General features: G+C 37.9%; 1 protein-coding gene across 1 annotated transcript in view; it reads right to left on the bottom strand.

Annotated features, from left to right (window-relative positions):
- kremen1 (kringle containing transmembrane protein 1) overlaps positions 1 to 6,454 on the bottom strand; it is a 59,443-nt gene extending 52,989 nt beyond the window's left edge. The window contains exon 1 of the mRNA XM_027162926.2: positions 6,046 to 6,454. Within this exon, the coding sequence (XP_027018727.1) occupies positions 6,046 to 6,121 (76 nt within the window). The 5' untranslated portion in view covers positions 6,122 to 6,454. The remainder of the gene's footprint in view (positions 1 to 6,045) is intronic.
- Between the last annotated feature and the right edge of the window lie 13,347 nt (positions 6,455 to 19,801).

The raw sequence follows: 19,801 nt of genomic DNA on the forward strand, positions 1-19,801 counted from the left end.
ATTTTGATTATAAAAACAATTATTTTTGCCATCAGATAGTGCTGCCGAGGGACAGAGTGTTCGTGAGGCCGTTATTCATTACTGAGTATTCAAGCGGAGAGAGAGAGAGAGAGAGAGAGAGAGAGAGAGAGAGAGAGAGAGAGAGAGAGAGAGAGAGAGAGATCGATCATGGTATTAAAAATGACAAGCTTTTTCATCACACGTGTCTGGGGAAAAAATAAAAAGTTAGTGAAGGTGATCTTTCTTAAAAAAATTTCAGCTAGTGTGTGTGTGTGTGTGTTTGTGTGTTAGGTGCACAGGTTATGTCAGTACAAAGCTACTGTCTTTGTTTTGAAATCACAGCACCAAAGATGCTTGTGTGTGTGTTTGCATGTGTTTGTGTGTTCGTGTGTGTGTTTGTGAGGGTGTTTGTGCGAGTGTGTTTGCGTGTTTGTGTGTGTGTGTGTGTGTCCACTATAAATTAAAAAATGCATGTCCACATCATCATTCATCTGAAGTCATTAGCGGTTAGCGCAGGGAACTTATTTAGCAGAAGCTCAGCCCACATCAGTCTGTGCAGCTTTTAGAAACGGTTACCCATCGTTCCTACATTTCCCAGAATTCCTTGCACCACTTCCTGCCAACAAATCCTCACACAAACAGGCTGTAATTACAGATCGGGCGGATGACCCGGTCTTAAACTGACGGCCTCTTGAACTCCATAAAACTTCTGAAACCTTGATACTTTAATACAACCAGGAAAATATAGCTAAGAAATGCTAACGTGTAGGCTAGGACTGTTGCTATGGTAACATCCAATAGAGCCATATTTTACTCTTTTACCAGAAATGAAGGCATTGTAATGTAAAAAAAAAAAAAAAAAAGCAAATAAAATGTAAATTTCAGCTGTTATTTGTACTTGTTGTCATGGTTACGTTGGACAACATGGTGACATTATCTAAAGACCACAGACTTTTAGGTAGCGCTTGATGCTAAGTGTAATTACAGTGTTGCTTCAATCATGAAGCCTTTTCTTGGTCATTTATTGACATATCTGAGTGAAATGCTAACATCCTCTATTATTCCATCTGGTTTCTATGGTTACTGTGACTTCCTGTTGTCTGTAAAAACTAAAGAACCTTAATGGCAGCATGATAGCTGGCTAAGCTGTTAGCCACAGTCATGCAATTCCGGCTTATGCAAGCATTTAAACATATAATAATAGGTTTTTATTTGTTTTCTGTACAACAAAGGACCTAAAAGATAAACTGTACTGTCCAGGTGCATTTGTACAAATGTGTGTGTGTGTGTGTGTGTGTGTGTGTGTGTGTGTGTGTGTGTGTGTGTGTGTGTGTGTGTGTGTGTGTGTGTTCCCACACGTATCAGAAACACACTTTCTGAAACCCTGACCTCTTTAAAACATGAGAGGCGACGTCAAATGCTCCCAGATGACTGAGGCCAAACGCACGCACACACACACACACACACACACGAACATAAACACACACACACAAGTTATGTGGAATGACTGTGAAACAGCATAAAAGAGCTGGGAGACATACAGTTTTAATTCACACTCCAGATGAAAACTGTGTGTGTGTGTGTGTGTGTGTGTGTGTGTGTGTGTGTGTGTGTGTGTGTGTGTGTGTGTGTGTGTGTGTGTGTGTGTGTGTGTGTGTGTGTGTGTGGCCAGGAGACACATGTCATGTACATGGCAAAAATCCTTGAAACTTGTAAGAACGAGAAATTGTTGTAGACTGACATTCTCTCTCTCTCTCTCTCTCTCTCTCTCTCTCTCTCTCTCTCTCTCTATCTATCTATCTAACACACACACACACACACACACACACACACACACAAAAACAAGTCATTTGGCAAAAATCACAAAGTCAGTCCACAAAGCAGATGAAAACTCTGTGTATGTGTGTGTGTGTGTGTGTGTGTGTGTGTGTGTGTGTGTGTGTGTGTGTGTGTGTGTGTGTGTGTGTGTGTCTGTGTGTGTGTCTGTGTGTGTGTGTGTGTCTGTCTGTGTGTGTCTGTGTGTGTGTTCCCAGAACAACATGTAGATGTCAAAAATCCTTAAAAGTTGTAAGAACGAGAAATCGTTGTAGACTGACTTTCTCTCTCTCTCTCTCTCTCTCTCTCTCTCTCACACACACACACACACACACACACACACACACACACAAAAACACACACATGCACACACATGCACACATACACAAACAAGTCATTTGGCAAAGAGATGAAAAAACACAGTTTCAGTCCACACACCAGATGAAAATTGTGTTTGTGTGTGAAAAGGACAGAGAGAAAGAGAGAGAGAGAGAGAGAGAGAGAGAGAGAGAGAGAGAAAGAGAGAGAGAGAGACAGAGAGAGAGAGAGAGAGAGAGAGAGAGAGAGAGAGAGAGAGAGAGAGAGAGAGAGAGTCTACAAACTTGTCTCATTCTTACAAGTATCACAAGTTTCATGCGATGGTCTTGTTGCTGCCTGGCACACACACACACACACACACACACACACACACACACACACACACACACACACACACACACACACACACACACACACACACACACAAAACATAGACATTAAAGGCTCAGGTTTTAAGTGCCATGTCTCACGAAACGCCATCACAATCACATCTATCAAAACACCAGCTCATCCTTCCTGCTGCGTGTTTCACATTCTGACTTGATCAAAAACAAACTTCACAGAGTTTAAATCCGTGTAAATCGAACCGCTCGTCATTCCGTCTAAGTGACGCAGACGACGCAAAACAACACCGGTCTTTTCTGTGTCCTTTTAAAGGAGGTTCTGAAATCGAATCACAAAATTTTCTCTGATAATATTTTAAACAGTTTCGGTTTTCGGTTCCCGTTTTTTTTTTTGCTTACGTTTCCTTTTTCCTATCGTGTTCATGGGATTGTTTCTAATCCCTGGTCCTGCGTATGTTTTCACCCCCTTGTTCCTACTCCAACATTTTACCAACTGATTTAAACACTACGTCAAACAGAAATATTAGTATATAAATATTGAGGTCACGATAATATGAAACGATTCGAAAGATTTAGACTTTGGCACGGATTGAAAATGTTGAGTGTTAAATTAGGTGACAGCTACATAAAATCTTACAAACTTTTAATTCATTTCCGTTTCGCTTCTCTTATTTACGCCCCGGAGTTTAACATTCGACATTTTCAATTCTCCTTTCACATCCGTGCCAAAGTCTTTCTAAAATCTTTCTAATCTCTTCATATTATCTGAAAATTGATACAGTGCTTATTAAAAGCTCCGTTAAATACACTATCAAATACTGCTGCGTCGTGACTTAGAGGGGGAAGTCGTGACCTAATGGTTAGAGTGTTTGACTCCTAACCCTAAGGTTGTGGGTTCGAGTCTCGGGCCAGCCACGACTGAGCAAGGCACCGAACCCCTCCCACTGCTTTTTTTTTCTTCCAGCACTTCGTTGTTTCTTTGGATTTGATGCCTGATGTTGGAACTGAAGTTCACTTAGATTTGCTCGTTATTGACATACAGTAGCAAGGAGCCCTTGTTTTCCAAAGGCTGACCAAATTCTGAAGGTTTTAGTTTGTTTTGAGATTTAGAATATTTCAGAACAGACAGGGTCAAGAGAGAAACGCAAAGCCCTGATCATGTACAGTAGAGACTGGTTAAGAGTAAAGTTTAGTGATTAAGAGGAACGGTAGAGTTCAGTAGCTTCCTTTCAGAGCGTGTGCGCGTTTGTGCCGTTCATCTTCGTCTCCGAGACGACTTCTTTTACCTTGCAAGAAGTCTGTATAAGGCTTGCTCTACAGAAACGGCTCGATAACGTCCAAATTTTTGACCCTGACACCAGCAGACTTGGTAAATAAGCTCTTCAGACAGGCGGATATTCCTCCAACAGACCCTGTGTGACCTGAAGTGTACTCGACTGTTCAAAGTTCAAACCTGACATTAATGCATAGGTACAGATGGCAGCGTTTATGTCCTGCCCCAGATGGAGTAACTTCTAATTTGAGTAGAAGCCTGTAATTAAGAGAGTGAAAAAATGAAAAAGGAAGCTTGGGGATTTACTTGAAACGTGACTCCTATTACAGCAGCGAGACGTCTGACTTATGTGGTCTCTAAGTGAGCATCGCTCTGGTCTCTGAACTAACAAATGAGAGAGAGAGAGAGAGAGAGAGAGAGAGAGAGAGAGAGAGAGAGAGAGAGAGAGAGAGAGAGAGAGAGAGAGAGAGAGATCTGAGTACAAACACAATCGTCCGCTGCAGACGTCTGAATGATGGTGCATTGTGCTCAAATGTTGCCAGATCTGTGGGTTTGGACAGGAAAACAATCCATTGTCGACTTTCGACTGCTCGTGACCACTGAAACAAGACTCAATTCCCCTGAGTGCGGTTCGCAGAACGAGCTGTTTATGGTCTGTACTGTACATGGAAACTACAGATCTGTCAATCAGGCTGTTGTGTTTGGAACGGATGAGTTGCAGAGATGAATGAGCGAATCAGCACGACCTGCTCAGATTTACACGCTCTTCAAATATCTCAAAAGATTGGTTTCATTTTCCCATCTGAGCCGATTTTCTTCATCGCAACCACATTATGGTCTGTTTTTAATTTGGTTTTTAACAGTTTCATACATTATTCTAGTCCTACAATGCTGTTCTCTCGGCTGATAGTGATCCAGCTGGATTCACTCCTCCTCGCATCACCTCTGTCTAAGCAGAGACGATGCAGCGGCACGTCAGTGCTTTAACATCCCCGGCTCTCTCACCTCCTCATCTCAAACAGAGCTTCAACTCTCACATGAACCTCACACCAGTGCAGTCAATTCTCAGCCAGCTCACTATCGTATCACCGCACTGCATTCTGGGACTCGGAGTTCCTAACTGCTGGATTTCCCATTAAAACATAAACATAGCTGAAAATAAGAAACTAAAAAGTAAAGATGTTCTATGTTTAAAATGTTTGTCCATGTTAATAATATTCAGCAATGTAACTGCTCTAACAATAACAGTGTCAGTCTGTGACATCATCACAGCAACACAACCTCTAACTTCTCTTAAACACATCACAGATATTTTAACATAAATAGATTCCATCTGCTTTAGGGTGGAGTCTTGTTAGAGAAAAAAAATATATTACCTTTAAAAAACTGGTTTAAGGATTTAAACTGCGACTGCGTTTCCTTTAGAAATAAATGTGTATTTTATTCTGACATCTCATCCAGCGTTACAGCAACAGGTGACTGGAGGAAGTTACTTCTCTCTAGATTTACCTAGAAATTAAATCAATCTATGACGTCACAAATGTTTTTACACATCTTTACAGTTTTGTCGATCCTAAACATCACGATGTAGACAAATATAACGGGAAAATATTTCATATAATAAATATCATAAATTATTTTATTTATTTATTTATTTGCTTTTTTTTTTATCGAAAATATTTTATTTCATACTGTTTGAAATTTAAAAAATAAAGTTGATTATATGTTTAACATGAATGTATATAATAAATTATTATAATTTTTTTTTTGCTTTTATTTTTTTTTGCATTTTTTTCAAAAATATTTTTTTCCCATAAATAAATAAATATGTCGATTATATGTATAACATGAATTTGAAATAAGAAGGCATAGAAAGTGCAAAAAAGGTTTGTGCACCAACTGCAGGTTGTTAATAAAGTGACACAACACGCGGATGCCGCTCACCTGAGTCGGGACGCCTGGACGCACACGCGCGCGCGCGCATGGTGGATATTAAACAACAACATGCCAAAGGAAAGAGAATAAACCGAATTATCGGGTGATTATAAGAGCGTGTGAACGTGTGTAAAAAGTTTCAACTTGAACATGCATGACATTATGTGACAACTGCGTAATGGCACTCTGGTGCAGGAGTGAAATCAAAAAGAAGCGAAGACGGTGTGTGTGTGTGTGTGTGTGTGTGTGTGTGTGTGTGTGTGTGTGTGTGTGTGTGTGTGTGTGAGAGAGAGAGAGAGAGAGAGAGAGAGAGAGAGAGAGAGAGAGAGAGAGAGAGAGAGAGAGATTCCCGGTACTCACCCGTGGCGAAGTGGCCGATCGCGGACACCGTGGAGGAGAAGAAGGAGGAGAAAAAGAAGAGCAGCATTGAATCCATGAGGAGATAGAGAGAAGGAACGGCGCAGCCAGCGATAATGTTCTGCAGAACAAAACCAAAACAAACCAAACCAAAAAGAAAAGTCTTCTGCTCGTGCTGCAGCGCGCGGAACCGCAAACCTTCCCGTGTGGCGAAACAGTGGCGCGCGCAAACGCGGTGCGCTCCTTGGCCACGGACAGGGTGAGTGTGTATGTGGGTGAGTGAGTGTGAGTGTGTGAGTGAGAGAGAGAGAGAGAGAGAGAGAGAGAGAGAGAGAGAGAGAGAGAGAGAGAGAGAGACGCACGCTTCTCTCGCTGCGGCTCGTGCTGCTGTTCACACATACACTCAGACTGACACACAGAAGAAGGAGGAGAAGAAAAGAAAAAGGAAGAAAAAAATGAGCGAGGATCCTATTACCAAATCACGTGACAGGAAACCCCGGGGAGGGCGGGCAGGCGAGTAGAGGATTCACCCCGTGTGTACCTGCACCGGGTCCGAGCAAGTTCATCACTTTAGTGCACAACTAAGAATAAGAGAGTCTGAGAAACAGCGCTGTGAACTTTTCACAATAAAAATACGGATTATTATTAACTCCTGTTAGATTTCTATAATATAATAAATACATCAGTGAACATGAGGAATAAATGACACTGGATGGGACTCTGGTCCATCACAGAGCACGCGCGCGAGCGCACACACACACACCCACACACACACATAACTAGAGTCAATTTAGCTTAGCCACTTTTACCTATTGGTCAGTTTTGGGGAGGTAGAAGAAAACCAGGGAACCTGTAGGAAACCCACATGGACACTCAGAGAACATGTGGAGAATCAGACATATGTTTATTCTCTCTAACAGTTGTTCCCAGTCCTAGTTATATCTACACCAAACTAAAACAGCTCTGATTCAACGAGGCAAGGCGTAGACTCCACAAGTTCTCTGAAGGTGTGCTGTGGAATCTGGCACCAAGACATTAGCAGTAGATCCTGTTAGCTGTGTGATGGAGCCTCCATGGATCAGACCATGATGCTCCATCGGACTGAGATCCGAGGAATATGGAGTTCGAGTCAACACCTTAATCTCTTTGCTCTTTGTTACCTGGATACCTGGATAATTTTTGCAGTGGAGAATAAAGATTATCCTGCAACAGGGGACACTTTTGGCATGAAGCAGTGTGGTTGGTTTAGGCAGGTGGTATACAGTAAGTCAAAGGAACGTCCACATGAATGCAAGACCCAGGGTTTCCCAGCCAGTTTAGAGAAGCTCTGATCCAGTCTGAAGGTGTTCAGAATTGAGGAGTTAAGAGTTATAACCTGCAGCATAAGCTTCAACCAAATATAAGTTTTCACATCTCTTTAACATTCACCATCATGGATGATGGAGAACATGGAGAGCATTTTCACAGCCAGAATGAGAACAGTTACAGATAGTTTCCTCTGCAACAACACACTGTTTGGGAACCTGCACAGCAGAGGCCTTTTCTGGAGGAAACCTACAAAGCACAGCTCCTGAACTTCGCCAGGTGATTTTGGAAGATGGAATCATAGCATGTGGAAATGAGTATCGGATTCAAAGAACCTCCAAGAAACACTGCGCTGTAAAATCCTCAGCTGAATTATTAATGTTTCAGGGCTGTTCTGCAGCTGGTGGTCCACAAGCTACAGTGAAGATCAATGGCTTCATAAATTCAACACGTCAACATGACATGAACAACTTACTCAAGTTGCACTAAATCAATATATAAATATACAGATTGTAAATATTCATTACCTCATATACATTACTGTTGCTTGATTTAAAATGAATACCATCTTTATTTTAAACTTGTAGAATTTAACAATAAAATATATATTAATAATTATAGCTATTTTAATATTTTAATACGTTTATGAAAATGCACAAACATCTATTCCAGTCAGCCATCTTTGTAATTGTATATTATTTAAATTATATATTATTTTATTTATAATGTATTATTATTATTATTATTATTATTATTTTATTATTATTATTATTTTTTTTAGAATCAAACATTTTTTCCCTCTGGAATTCGGACAGAAAATTTTGAAATAAAGATTATGTTGAAAAATTATAGAATATTGTGACACCTATTTGCAATTACCAATACAAAATGTAATATTTAAATATAATAAAACTAACAACAATAATAAAACAGTATCCATGTCACAGTAATATACACTAATAAACGTTTTATAATAATCGTTCTCATTACCCGAAGAAAAAAATAGAAATAAAAAAGTAGTTGTAATCAACGTAAATTTTTATGTATTCATTTATTTATTCAAGCTATACTACAGTACAAGGGTAAGCAGAACTTAAAAACCTTCATTTGTTCACACTCATAAAACAAATAAACTTATTAATTTTTTACATAATTTTTATTTATGTTATGGAAAAACTTTATAATTATGAATTCAAGTCATGTTTAAAGGCTAAACAAGGTGGGGTAAGACACATTACATATTGACACATTAACACATTAACACATTAACACACCCTGTACAAGATGAGAGATAACCTCCTGGAGTATTAAGGAGTTTAGAGGCTCCTTTTTTAAATATTAAAAAATAGTTTATTATATATTTAAATATTAAATTGTTTCATGATGAAGTGAGAGCAGACTGTCTCCCTCTGCTGGTCTCTCTCTATCTCTCTCTCTCTCTCTCTCTCTCTCTCTCTCTCTCTCACACACACACACACACACACACACACACACACACACACACACACACACACAATTACACACTTGCTCTCTGGCTGTAAATAACAGCAGGTCTGCATCTTCAGTGACCTCATTGGTCGCAAGAGCGAGAATGAAATCGGCCTGAAAAAAGCGCTGCTAGATCACTTAGTGTAAAATACCACTCTTGTGTGTGTGTGTGTGTGTGTGTGTGTGTGTGTGTGTGTGCGTGTGTAAGGATTTCGGTTTGGGTGTGGAACAAAATAAAAAGTGACCATGAGCTCACAAATCATTGCTGTGATGGTCAGACACTCTTCAGTGCATGAAAATCCACCATGTTTTTTTCCACCATCATCCCCATTACCACAGTTTCTGCCTGTTTTTTCCCCCTGTAAATAAACTGTAAATAAATCAGTCCCTAAAGTAGCATTTTTAAGAGTGTCACCAGTTCAGGATCAAAAAGAAGGACAGGAATTCATAGAGCACTGAGGCATGCGGGGAATCATGCACAGGTCTGGTCTGGACTTGTTCCTAAAGTTGGTTTCTTCAAGGCTGACTGTGCTCACTGGATCTCTGACCTTTGTTACATGGCTCACCCTGTCTAATGTTATACACACCGTATAATTAGCACGAACAACAGCGCATATACGTTAGCATTATCATGTCAAGCTGAATGATATCATTCTCTCCAAAACGTACTTACTGTTATTCAAAACCTACAATTGAATACCGCGATCCTCCGATCAACAACCCAGAGCCTTAACCAGTTGAGCCACCACTGCCCCTGTGTTTGCTTGGTATTTTTCCCAGTTCCTTGTAAAATAGACTTTACGTTTGTTTTCCTGATGGTTGTCTAATGACTCTATGGGTCCTTCTGTGGTTTTCTCATAATCTCATACTCCTGGTGACTTTCTAACCTTTACCTAACATTTGGCCTGTATAGCATTGAGGATTTCTGGTGTTTACTCCTGGTGTATATTAGTGTTTTCTTTCAGGTATTATTCTGGTGATTCCAGGTGTCTTCCTGACAGTTTCCTTGTGTACTCCTGGTCTATTATTGTGTTTATTTACTGTTGTCTCATTAATTCAGGTAATAATCTTCCCAATAATGGTTTACCATTGTGTCTTCATGCTGTTTCTTGATGTGTCCTTGTATCTTCCTGATGTCTTTCTGGTCTATCCTTGTGTTTTGCTGGTTACTTCCTAGTTTATCATTTTATTTTCCAGGTTGCTTACTGGTTTATATTATTCTTTCTCTCTCTCTCTCTCTCTCTCTCTCTCTCTCTCTCTCTCTGTATACACATATACATACCATATCATATATGTCATCATAACGCTAGCTAGAGAATTAGTCCGTATTCCTTAAAATTTGTCCCTTTTTGTTTGGGAGTAATGTTACCTAACTTGTTTTGTTTGTGAGTATCTACAATGGATGTTTGGTTGTTTTGTTTCAGAACTTTCTTTAACAATAGCTTATTTTGTTTATGCAAATATATATATATAAAAAACACACGCACACACACGCGCACACACACGCACAAGCAAACTAACCTGTGGTTATCATCCACTCCTGTCCACTCCTGTCTGTGAATCATCTGTGTGTTTTTATGTTTAAACCTGTTTTTCTCTCAGTGGACTCAGACTCTCTCTCTCTCTCTCTCTCTCTCTCTCTCATTTCCCCCTCTGGTTATTAACACACACATATCTTTCTCACCCCCTTAAGGCCATCAGAACTTCTACAACAATCAAAGCCAAAAAGATAAAAGTGAACATCCGAACCATCCCACCTGTATAGACCACCAGAAACACACACACACACACACACACACACACACACACACACACACACACACACACACACACACACACACACACACACACACACAGATCCCCTTATGTTTCCAGGAGCCTGTAATTACAGTGCGAGTGCAGTGTCACCCAGCCAAGTGTGTATTATTAGCTGCTCTTATCTTCTTGCAGACGAGGCTCGGATCACCTGCAGCAATCGCTCACACCTGCAACTGTGCCCTTCATCTTCTTCTTCTTCTTCTTCTTCTTCATCTTCCTGAGCTGAAGGAGTGTGTGGGAGGAAGAGTACATTAACACCCGAGGCACCAGTTTACACCAGAGACTAATGTTAATGTTTTAAAATCTTTACTCTGAACCTGAGGAGATTTTTTTGTAAACCAGAAATACTACAGAACAAGTAATGTAAAATAATGTAACATTAAACTGTTCACAAGCATGGAAACATAAATAAAATAAATTACATTAAAAAAATTCTTTAATTCATTCATTAATTCAGCCTGTGCCTATCTCAGGCGTCATCGGGCATCGAGGCAGGATACACCCTGGACGGAGTGCCAACCCATCGCAGGGCACACACACACACTCTCATTCACTCACACACTACGGACAATTTTCCAGAGATGCCAATCAACCTACCATGCATGTCTTTGGACCGGGGGAGGAAACCGGAGTACCCGGAGGAAACCCCCGAGGCACGGGGAGAACATGCAAACTCCACACACACAAAGGCGGAGGCGAGAATCGAACCCCCAACCATGGATGTGTGAGGCGAACGTGCTAAACACTAAGCCACCGTAGTAATTAATTTAATAAATTTAATTAATTTATATATTAGTCATATAAAATTAAACTGAAAGCTTAGCCTCTGATTTATTTGCTGTTATTCTGGTACTAGTCTGAGTATTAATAACAAATGGTCCATGGGTTTGCGTAGAAAAGAAGAACAGAAGTGGTCATAGATTAGAACCTTGTAGTACACCACATACACAACGCATTTCTACAATCTAAAGAAGCTTATTTAAGCCTTTTTACCACAAAGCTGCTGTATCACATATCGACGTATCAAGTCGTCATTTTTTTTAGAGCACATTTAAAAACAACAGCTGTTGGCCAAAGTGCTGTGCAGAATTTAAGCATATAATAAAATACAAAACAAAATCCAAAATGCAAAAGTCAACATAGGACACAACAACAGATAATAGACTAAGGTTATATAGCAGTGAGCTTACCTATGATCATACGCAACAGTAAAAAAATACGTTTTAAGAAGATGTCTTATGGGACATATTTAATCAGTATAAACAAATGAATGATTTTCTGGTTATGAGTCTGATTCAAAATGAGTCAGGACTATCAGTGTGAGATGTGTGTTTGTCTCTCTGTTGATAAACGTATACTGAATTTTAAAGATACAAATTTTAGGTTCTTTTTAGATGAACAAGTTCTTGTGGCATCTCAGAGACCAGTAAAAGGGCTTGATATTACCAACTTCTTTGAAGATACGAACATTTGTGTGGAAAAAAACGAACCTTCTTTTACTTTTCTATAAATATATCAACCCTAGTATCTTAAGGAAAAACAAAAATACTTATGAAGCACTAAAAAAAATTCAAAGTCTGGAAAAAGTTTTTAGTTTTATATGAGACAATAAACTCCAAGTAACTGGTACTGGTTGTTTATTACTTAGTTCATACAGTGTGTGGAGAAGCGCTCAGCTGACAACCTGATGAACCTGAACACTAAAAAACAATTTTTTAAAAAGTAACGTACCAAAGTTAGGAATGTTACTACAAGAAAGGTGTGTTTAGAAGATTGTTTTCGTTGGCTGACAGACACCTGTGTACATGCTGGCTAATTATTGCTAACTATATTTTTTACGTTTTTTTTTAAGTACAAACTAGTAAATGCCTTGAAATCTCATAGCCAGCTTATAATATCAAAATATCATAGAATTTTATTAAAATTTTCTAATGCTTTCATTGAAGCTTTTACCTTTACCTACATAGCTAAATTTATTTGCTATTTTTTGGGAAAGTACTCAAATATTAGCTAGTTGTCTTTAAGATATATTGTGTAATCGAGTTTTTTTTCCTGGAAATGTAATTTAATGTGAGCTAGTTGGTCTGATCTTTTTTTGTTAGCTAGCTAGTTTTGTTTAGGAAATGTTCTCAGTGATTAGACAGCTATGTTTAAGATCTTTTGTTTTAGCCAGTTTTGTTTGGGGATATTTTCTAATGTTAGCTAGTTTTTTGGAATATTCCATGTTAGTTAGATAGTGTTAGATAGTGTTGTCTGGAAAATATTCTCTAATCCTCTCATAGCATATTTTGTTTGGGGTATTAGCCTCAAACTGTGTTAGCTAGTATGTTTTGTCTGTAGAATAGTCTGTAATATTTGCTATCTTTATTTTGAATATTCAGTGTCAGCTAGCTAGTTTAGTCCCTGAGAATATTCTCTAATTCTCATTTTGTTTTGGATATTGTGTTTTAGCTAGCTAGTTTTGTCTGGAGAATATTTTCTAAGATTAGCTCAAGGAGTTTTGGATATTGGGTATTAGCTAGCAAGCTTAGACGACATTGTGTGTGTCCTGGTAGCATTGGCAATGTTTCTAAATTCAAAGAAACAGGTTTGTGTTATGATAAATGCTTGAGGCCAAAAACTCATTAAGGTTCTTGTTTGAAGCCTGTGCTGACAACCGCCGGTCCACCCAGCACAAAATTCCTCAGATTCTCCCCTGAACACGGCTCAAAACAAAGTGTTGTTTTAACAATGTGAGGTTTGTGTGGGAATGTGTGCACATGTACAGTAGGTGTGTGTGGTCGGGTGTTACATTAGGCTAATCCAGGTCAACTCCAGAGAATTAGTTCGTGAACCTGCAAGATGTTAGCTAAAATAAATGAACATAATTTATGAGCTAATGTGCAAATTAAATTTTCTTTAGTTACAGTACATTAGTATCAGGAAAATGTAATTTATTGCAAATTCTTTAAACGTTATATGAAATCATCATTATTGTCACTGACAGTATTGTAATTTCGTGATTTAGCTTATATTTGTAAGTTACATTCTAAATGTGTGTATTTAAACTTGTGACCCTAGGTTTAGTCTAATCTAGGACGATAATTTCAGTTAGCAAAGATCATAAACATTTGCAAAACTTGTTAGCAAAAAGAAATTTCTGTTGCAAATAAAAAAGGGTTAAAATTTTTTCAAAACAACAGTCTGTTTTGGTTCAACGTATGGAAAGTCTAAATGTCGAACATTTGCCAAAAGCAACATTACAAATGTACAGCAGATGTTGGCTTACAGTCCAGCCTTTTCTTTAGTACTATTATTTTTAGGAAGTACTGCACTGCACTGACTAATATACATAAAAAATTTAATAGTAAATTACATTCCAAAATTTGTTCTGGGCAATATGAGCAATTAAATTCTTGTTTTTGTGTTTCAAATATTTCACCTCTTAAAATAGTCAAATTAGACAATTCCAGTTAGTAAAGTTGTTATACTTTGTTGTTATATAACTTTTAAACATTATTAAAGATTTTCCAGTTACAGTTTAAAGTCGATGATTTGGATGAAATGCAAAATGAATAAAATTGCAGATGCTAAGAATAAATTGGTAGAAAAAATTAAGTCAGAATCAAAAAATCAACTGAAAATTTTAAACATTAGGAAAATCAATATTTTTGTTACTATAAAGTTATTTCTCTTACATGAAACTACATTCTAAGTTTTTGTATTTTTGGTGTGTTTGTGTTCCAAGTGCGAGATTAGTTCAATTATGGCTATCTTGTCTATGCTGGTTAGCAAATTGTTGTTGTTAAAAACATTATACCAATAACCTTTGGTTACAGTACATTTTAGGCTTAGAAAGTTTTAAATGTATGATTACAAGAGCTCCAAAGTCAAACATCTTTCATTATGTCCTAACTTGTCAGCCTAGATGCCTGCTCTGACTAATTAATGAGAAACGACATTAGATGAAACAAACCGAGGAGCCTAAACAGTCCTGTTGTGCTGTGACATTATGAAAGGAAAATAAACAGCCAGAGGAAATATAGACATAATTCTTTTATGAACAAGTGGTTGACATTTGAATTCCACGAATCATTCCAATACACAAAGCAAGAGGTTGGACTGCAATCATCAGATTAGAATGTACCACTAGTGTTTTGACTTTGATGTTTTATAGTTTTTAGAAAACAAAATGTCAGTAGCTCATGCTAACTAGCTGGCTAACACAAGCTGACAAAAGGATTTTAGTTATATTCATAAATGTGTGAATTCTTAATTGGTAAACTAAAAGCTAACCTATTTTTTTGCGAACTAATCTAACAAAATTATTCAAGAAAGGACTTCTACCACTAGCTAGTCTAACATAAAATTATTCAAGAAAGGACTTCTACTACTAGCTAGTCTAACATAAAATTATTCAAGAAAGGACTTCTACTACTAGCTAGTCTAACATAAAATTATTCAAGAAAGGACTTCTACTACTAGCTAGTCGTTCAATAATATATAAGCTAAGTATTTCTAAAAGGAGTGTCCAGCCATATTGTTTGTTGTTAATCAACATAGGTGGCACTAACCTGAAAGACATTCTAGGTGTTTAATGCTAATGCCAACCATTGAGCTAGCAACAAAGCGAACCATTTCTAAGAGAATGTTTAAGTCACATTTATAAATGTGCAAACAATATATATCTTCATTAGAAAGTCTAGCCAGCTAGCTAATATGAGCTAAACTGACAGGATTCACTTTCATAAACTTTCAGTGTAATTTTACCTGGTATTAGCTGAATTGACAGACTTTCTTAAAGGCACATTTGTAAATATTAACTGCTAATGCTAACTAACTAGCTAGTAGGCCCAAACTTGTCAGGATTTCAGATGATTTTTAAGCAATATTCATAATTCTGCACTTGTATACTGATTCAGATAGCTAACGTGTTATTACGTGACAGGATTTCTGACAGGATTTTATATTATATTCATAAAAGTTCTTATATTCCTTTAAAAAACTAATTTGACAGTATTATATTTTAAAAACTAACTGTTAATTTTAAATAGCTGGTAGCTTTTTACAGCTATAAATTTAATTATAGCGATTTAGCATCCTGACAGGATTTCTGAAGAGATTTTTACTTCCTATGTATAATTAGCTAGCATAAGCTAATTTCACTAGATTTCTTAATTAATGGATTTGTTCACAGCGTAGTAATGCTAGCTGGCTAACATGAGCTAACCTGAGAGGATTTCTCTGAGGATCTTCATGGCTTAATCCTAACTGCTAATGCTAACCAGAGCGTTAAATTTATTTTTTACCATCTCTTGGAAATTCATGAATCTGGTCTTAAGAGCTTTCAGATGTTGTTTCTCTCCACATCTCTCTTTTTTCCCCTCCGTCATTTTGTTCCTTTAAATAAAAAGTTGTTTCTGCCAAACATTCCCTGACAAACGTCCTAACTTCACTGCAGAAAAACCACAGGAGGCTAAATAAACCACAGATAGATTGACAGCCTGATATAGAGAGACCGAGAGAGAGAGGGGCTGGGGGGGTAAACCTGATGGATTTAACGCCATTTAGCATGTTCCCATGTTTATGGCTGCATTAATGGTGCGGAAAGTGTGAGCAAGCTGCGCTCTCTCTCTCTCTCTCTCTCTCTCTCTCTCTCTCTCTCTCTCTCCTCTGTTCTCTCTCTATTGCTCTCAAAAGATCTAAGATCTGGATCTTTTGAGTGATGCAATTCTAAATGAACTCTGAGGTTTGAGGTTCTGCTTAACGATTTCTAATATTAGCTTTAGCAACAGGGCCACACGACCGAGACTTACAGATCCATGATGCATGGCAGAGGTCAGCCCCGGGCTTCTGCTGCTTTATTTGTCTATGATCATGAGAGCAGTGAAATTACAGCAAGAGCGAGAAAGAGATATTTAATACATGTACATATACTGTAATTCCATTCGTTGCTAGCAGGATAATAGAAGCTACGGATCTCTGAGGGAAATTATCCAGCCATACTGATAGTTCGCAATCAACAGATCTGGCTAATATGAGCCAACATGAGAGGATTTCTAACATGAGGATGTGTGTGTTCACAGCAAATAATAACTAGCTAGCTAACATGGGAGGATTTCTGAGAGGATGTGTAACACAGCTAATGATAATTAGCTATCTAGCAGGAGCTAACTTGACAGAATGTCTGAAAAGATACTAGCTAACCTGAGAGGATTTCTGAGAGGATCTTTGTCCTCCATTAACGATAGCTAGCTAGCTAGTTAGCATGACCTAACTTGACAGAATTTGTGAGGGGATTCATGTTCATAGCTAATGATAACTAGCTAGAAGCAGGAAATAACCTCACAGAAAGTGTACAAGATAAAACTTTACCCTAATCTGAAATCTGTTTATGTTCAGTTACATCCTGTTTATTTGCATGGAAAACTTGATTGGCTTTTACATTGTATGATGTAATATATATATATTTATATAAATATAAAATATCCTTATGATATTATTTTTTATTTAATCTTGATTAAATGATCTTGGAACATGGATCATATCTTGTCTGAACACGGACATATAAGAGTAAGCTTTTGGGGAAAACACCCATCATGTCTGTGGTAAAAGTTGTAACTCAAAAAGATGTGATGAATAAACAAAACTTCAGCCAAAGACAATTTTGGTGTGGCCCGAGAAAAAAAAAAAAACATATTTCTGGGGGGAAAAAGCTATAATTTCAATCTAAAGCATCTGTAGCATCTGCAGACTGGAAGATGTCATTAGTGAGGATTGGAATAAATGATGACGTAGTGTGTGTGTGTGTGTACCAGTGTGTGTCTGTGTGTATTAGTGTTTGTGTGTATCACTGTGTGTCTGTGTACCATGGTGTGTGTGTGTGTGTGTGTGTGTGTCTCTGTGTGCATGTGTACCAGTGCGTGTCTGTGTGTATACCTTTGTGTCTGTGCGTGCATGTGTGTGTACCAGTGTGTGTGTGTGTACCTGTGTGTGTGTGTGTGTGTGTGTGTGTGTGTGTGTGTGTGTGTGTGTGTGTGTATTTGGATGACGTTATCTTGTCTCTGGTGTTTGAATAGTATTTGATGGAAACATAAACACATGTTCATAAGTTGACTTAACATTTGTAAAACTGGATGGGAAGATAACCAAAGAGTGTGTGTGTGAGAGAGAGAGAGAGAGAGAGAGAGAGAGAGAGAGAGAGAGAGAGACAGAGACAGAGAGAGACAGAGAGAGAGAGAGAGAGAGAGAGAGAGAGAGAGAGAGAGAGAGAGAGAAAGTCCTAGTAGCTCTTAGTCCTTTGTGGAAACCGCAGAAAGTTCCTGACTCTGCCAAGAGCCATTTACTCCATTTTCCTCCATTAGAGAGGAACACAAGTGGTTGTGTGAAGCTGTGCTCTTAAAGACCGAGCCCATGACTGAATGAAACCAGAGAGGACGGACAGATGGGTCGGATAAAAGAAAACCAAATCCGAAAACTGTTTGCAGGACAAATGATGGGGTACAAAGGCTAAGATCATACCGTAACACAAACCACACCAAAGAGAACCAAATTTTAGCTCTGGGCCATTTTGGTTTTAATTTTTTTCTTACGTAAAAAAAAACCTATACTAAACATATACAATGTGTTGCTTAAACCAAATGTAATCAATCATCCACAAGAACTTTGGTGTTGAAAGTTTGTGTCATTTTTAGCACTATTAAACATCGTCAGTTGATATATATATATAATTTTATTATATCATAATCAAACATTCTATGAAGTATATTTGATCGATTTATTTATCATTATTATAAATGTAGGTAGTTTCACTCATTGATTTTTCATTATTTGTCTTATAATAGTTCTATATTATATAATAAACAGTATATAAGTGTTATTACATATCCCATTTATTTAAATAAATGCAATATGGATAAATGTAAGTAAATAACTATTATTAAATTCACTATTATACAAAAATATTTATGAATTCATTTATTTAATGTTATTTATTTATTTATATTTATTTTTTTATTTGTGCACTTTATTATTATTTTGATATTTTGATTTTTGATATATTTTGATATATTTATTTTGATAATCTTCCAGTGTTACATTACATTTATGTCATTTGGCAGATGCCTTTATACAGAGCAACTGACATTTAATCTTATTTTATACAGCTGAGAGTTAAGGGCCTTGCTATATATATATATATATATATATATATATATATAAAAATCCAATATTTTCAGTATACATTTATTAAATTTCATTTATTTTCCCAAAACTAACAAAAAAAAACCCCTCTAACTATTTGAGATTATCTCATTGGGATTTAGTGTTCGAGATATTAACACAATTATAAAACAATTTTCGTGTGTGTGATCAAGAATCCCGTCGTATTTCAGATCAGACGGGCAGCTTGCGATGTCTCTCTCGCACCAGGGATGAAAGCGAGGGGAAAAACCCAGAGTTAAAGGTGACTTTGAGGATACTTTTGTTCTTTAAGCGGCCCATTAAAGGTAATCGTGCTGAAGACTGGTGCCGTTACGCGCAGGGGCATGAAGAGAGCGGGGGGGGAGTCCGAGCAGATTTTTAGGGGGATTCTGGGGAAGAAGCCACATCAGTCAGGACAATCTGCACTCATGTACAAACCCCCATCTCACACTGAAGCTTAATGTGTTTGCTAGAGATTATTACACATATCGAAGCGGGACTGAGGCCTACGGGTTTGTATTTTAAGTTGTGTCGCAAATCCAGAGCAGCGATCAAAGCATAACACGCCGGCTTTGTGGCTGAGAACTGGAGCGTGACGTGTGTTAAGTGCAGAGATTTCGCTGGTGAGCTTCCGAGAGGAGACGTGTTTTTGTTGGCGTTGAAGATGCAGCAGGGTTAAGACAAAAATCGGCGTGATGTGGAGGCGCATGAGCGAGCGCAGGAATGAGATAAGGCCTTAATTGAATTAAGACGAGAGAGATCACATGTCAACTTCAAGCACAGTTAGAAAGAAGAAATCTGGATGAACTCAAGAGAGAGAATGAGGAAGATACAGTTCAGTGCTCTGTGTGTGTGTGTGTGTGTGTGTGTGTGTGTGTGTGTGTGTGTGTGTGTGTGTGTGTGTGTGTGAGAGAGAGAGAGAGAGAGAAAGAGAGAGGTAGGGAGAGAGAGAGAAGAAGATACAGTT

Source organism: Tachysurus fulvidraco, chromosome 9, assembly GCF_022655615.1.
Source record: "Tachysurus fulvidraco isolate hzauxx_2018 chromosome 9, HZAU_PFXX_2.0, whole genome shotgun sequence".
NCBI classification, from domain to species: Eukaryota; Metazoa; Chordata; class Actinopteri; order Siluriformes; family Bagridae; genus Tachysurus; species Tachysurus fulvidraco.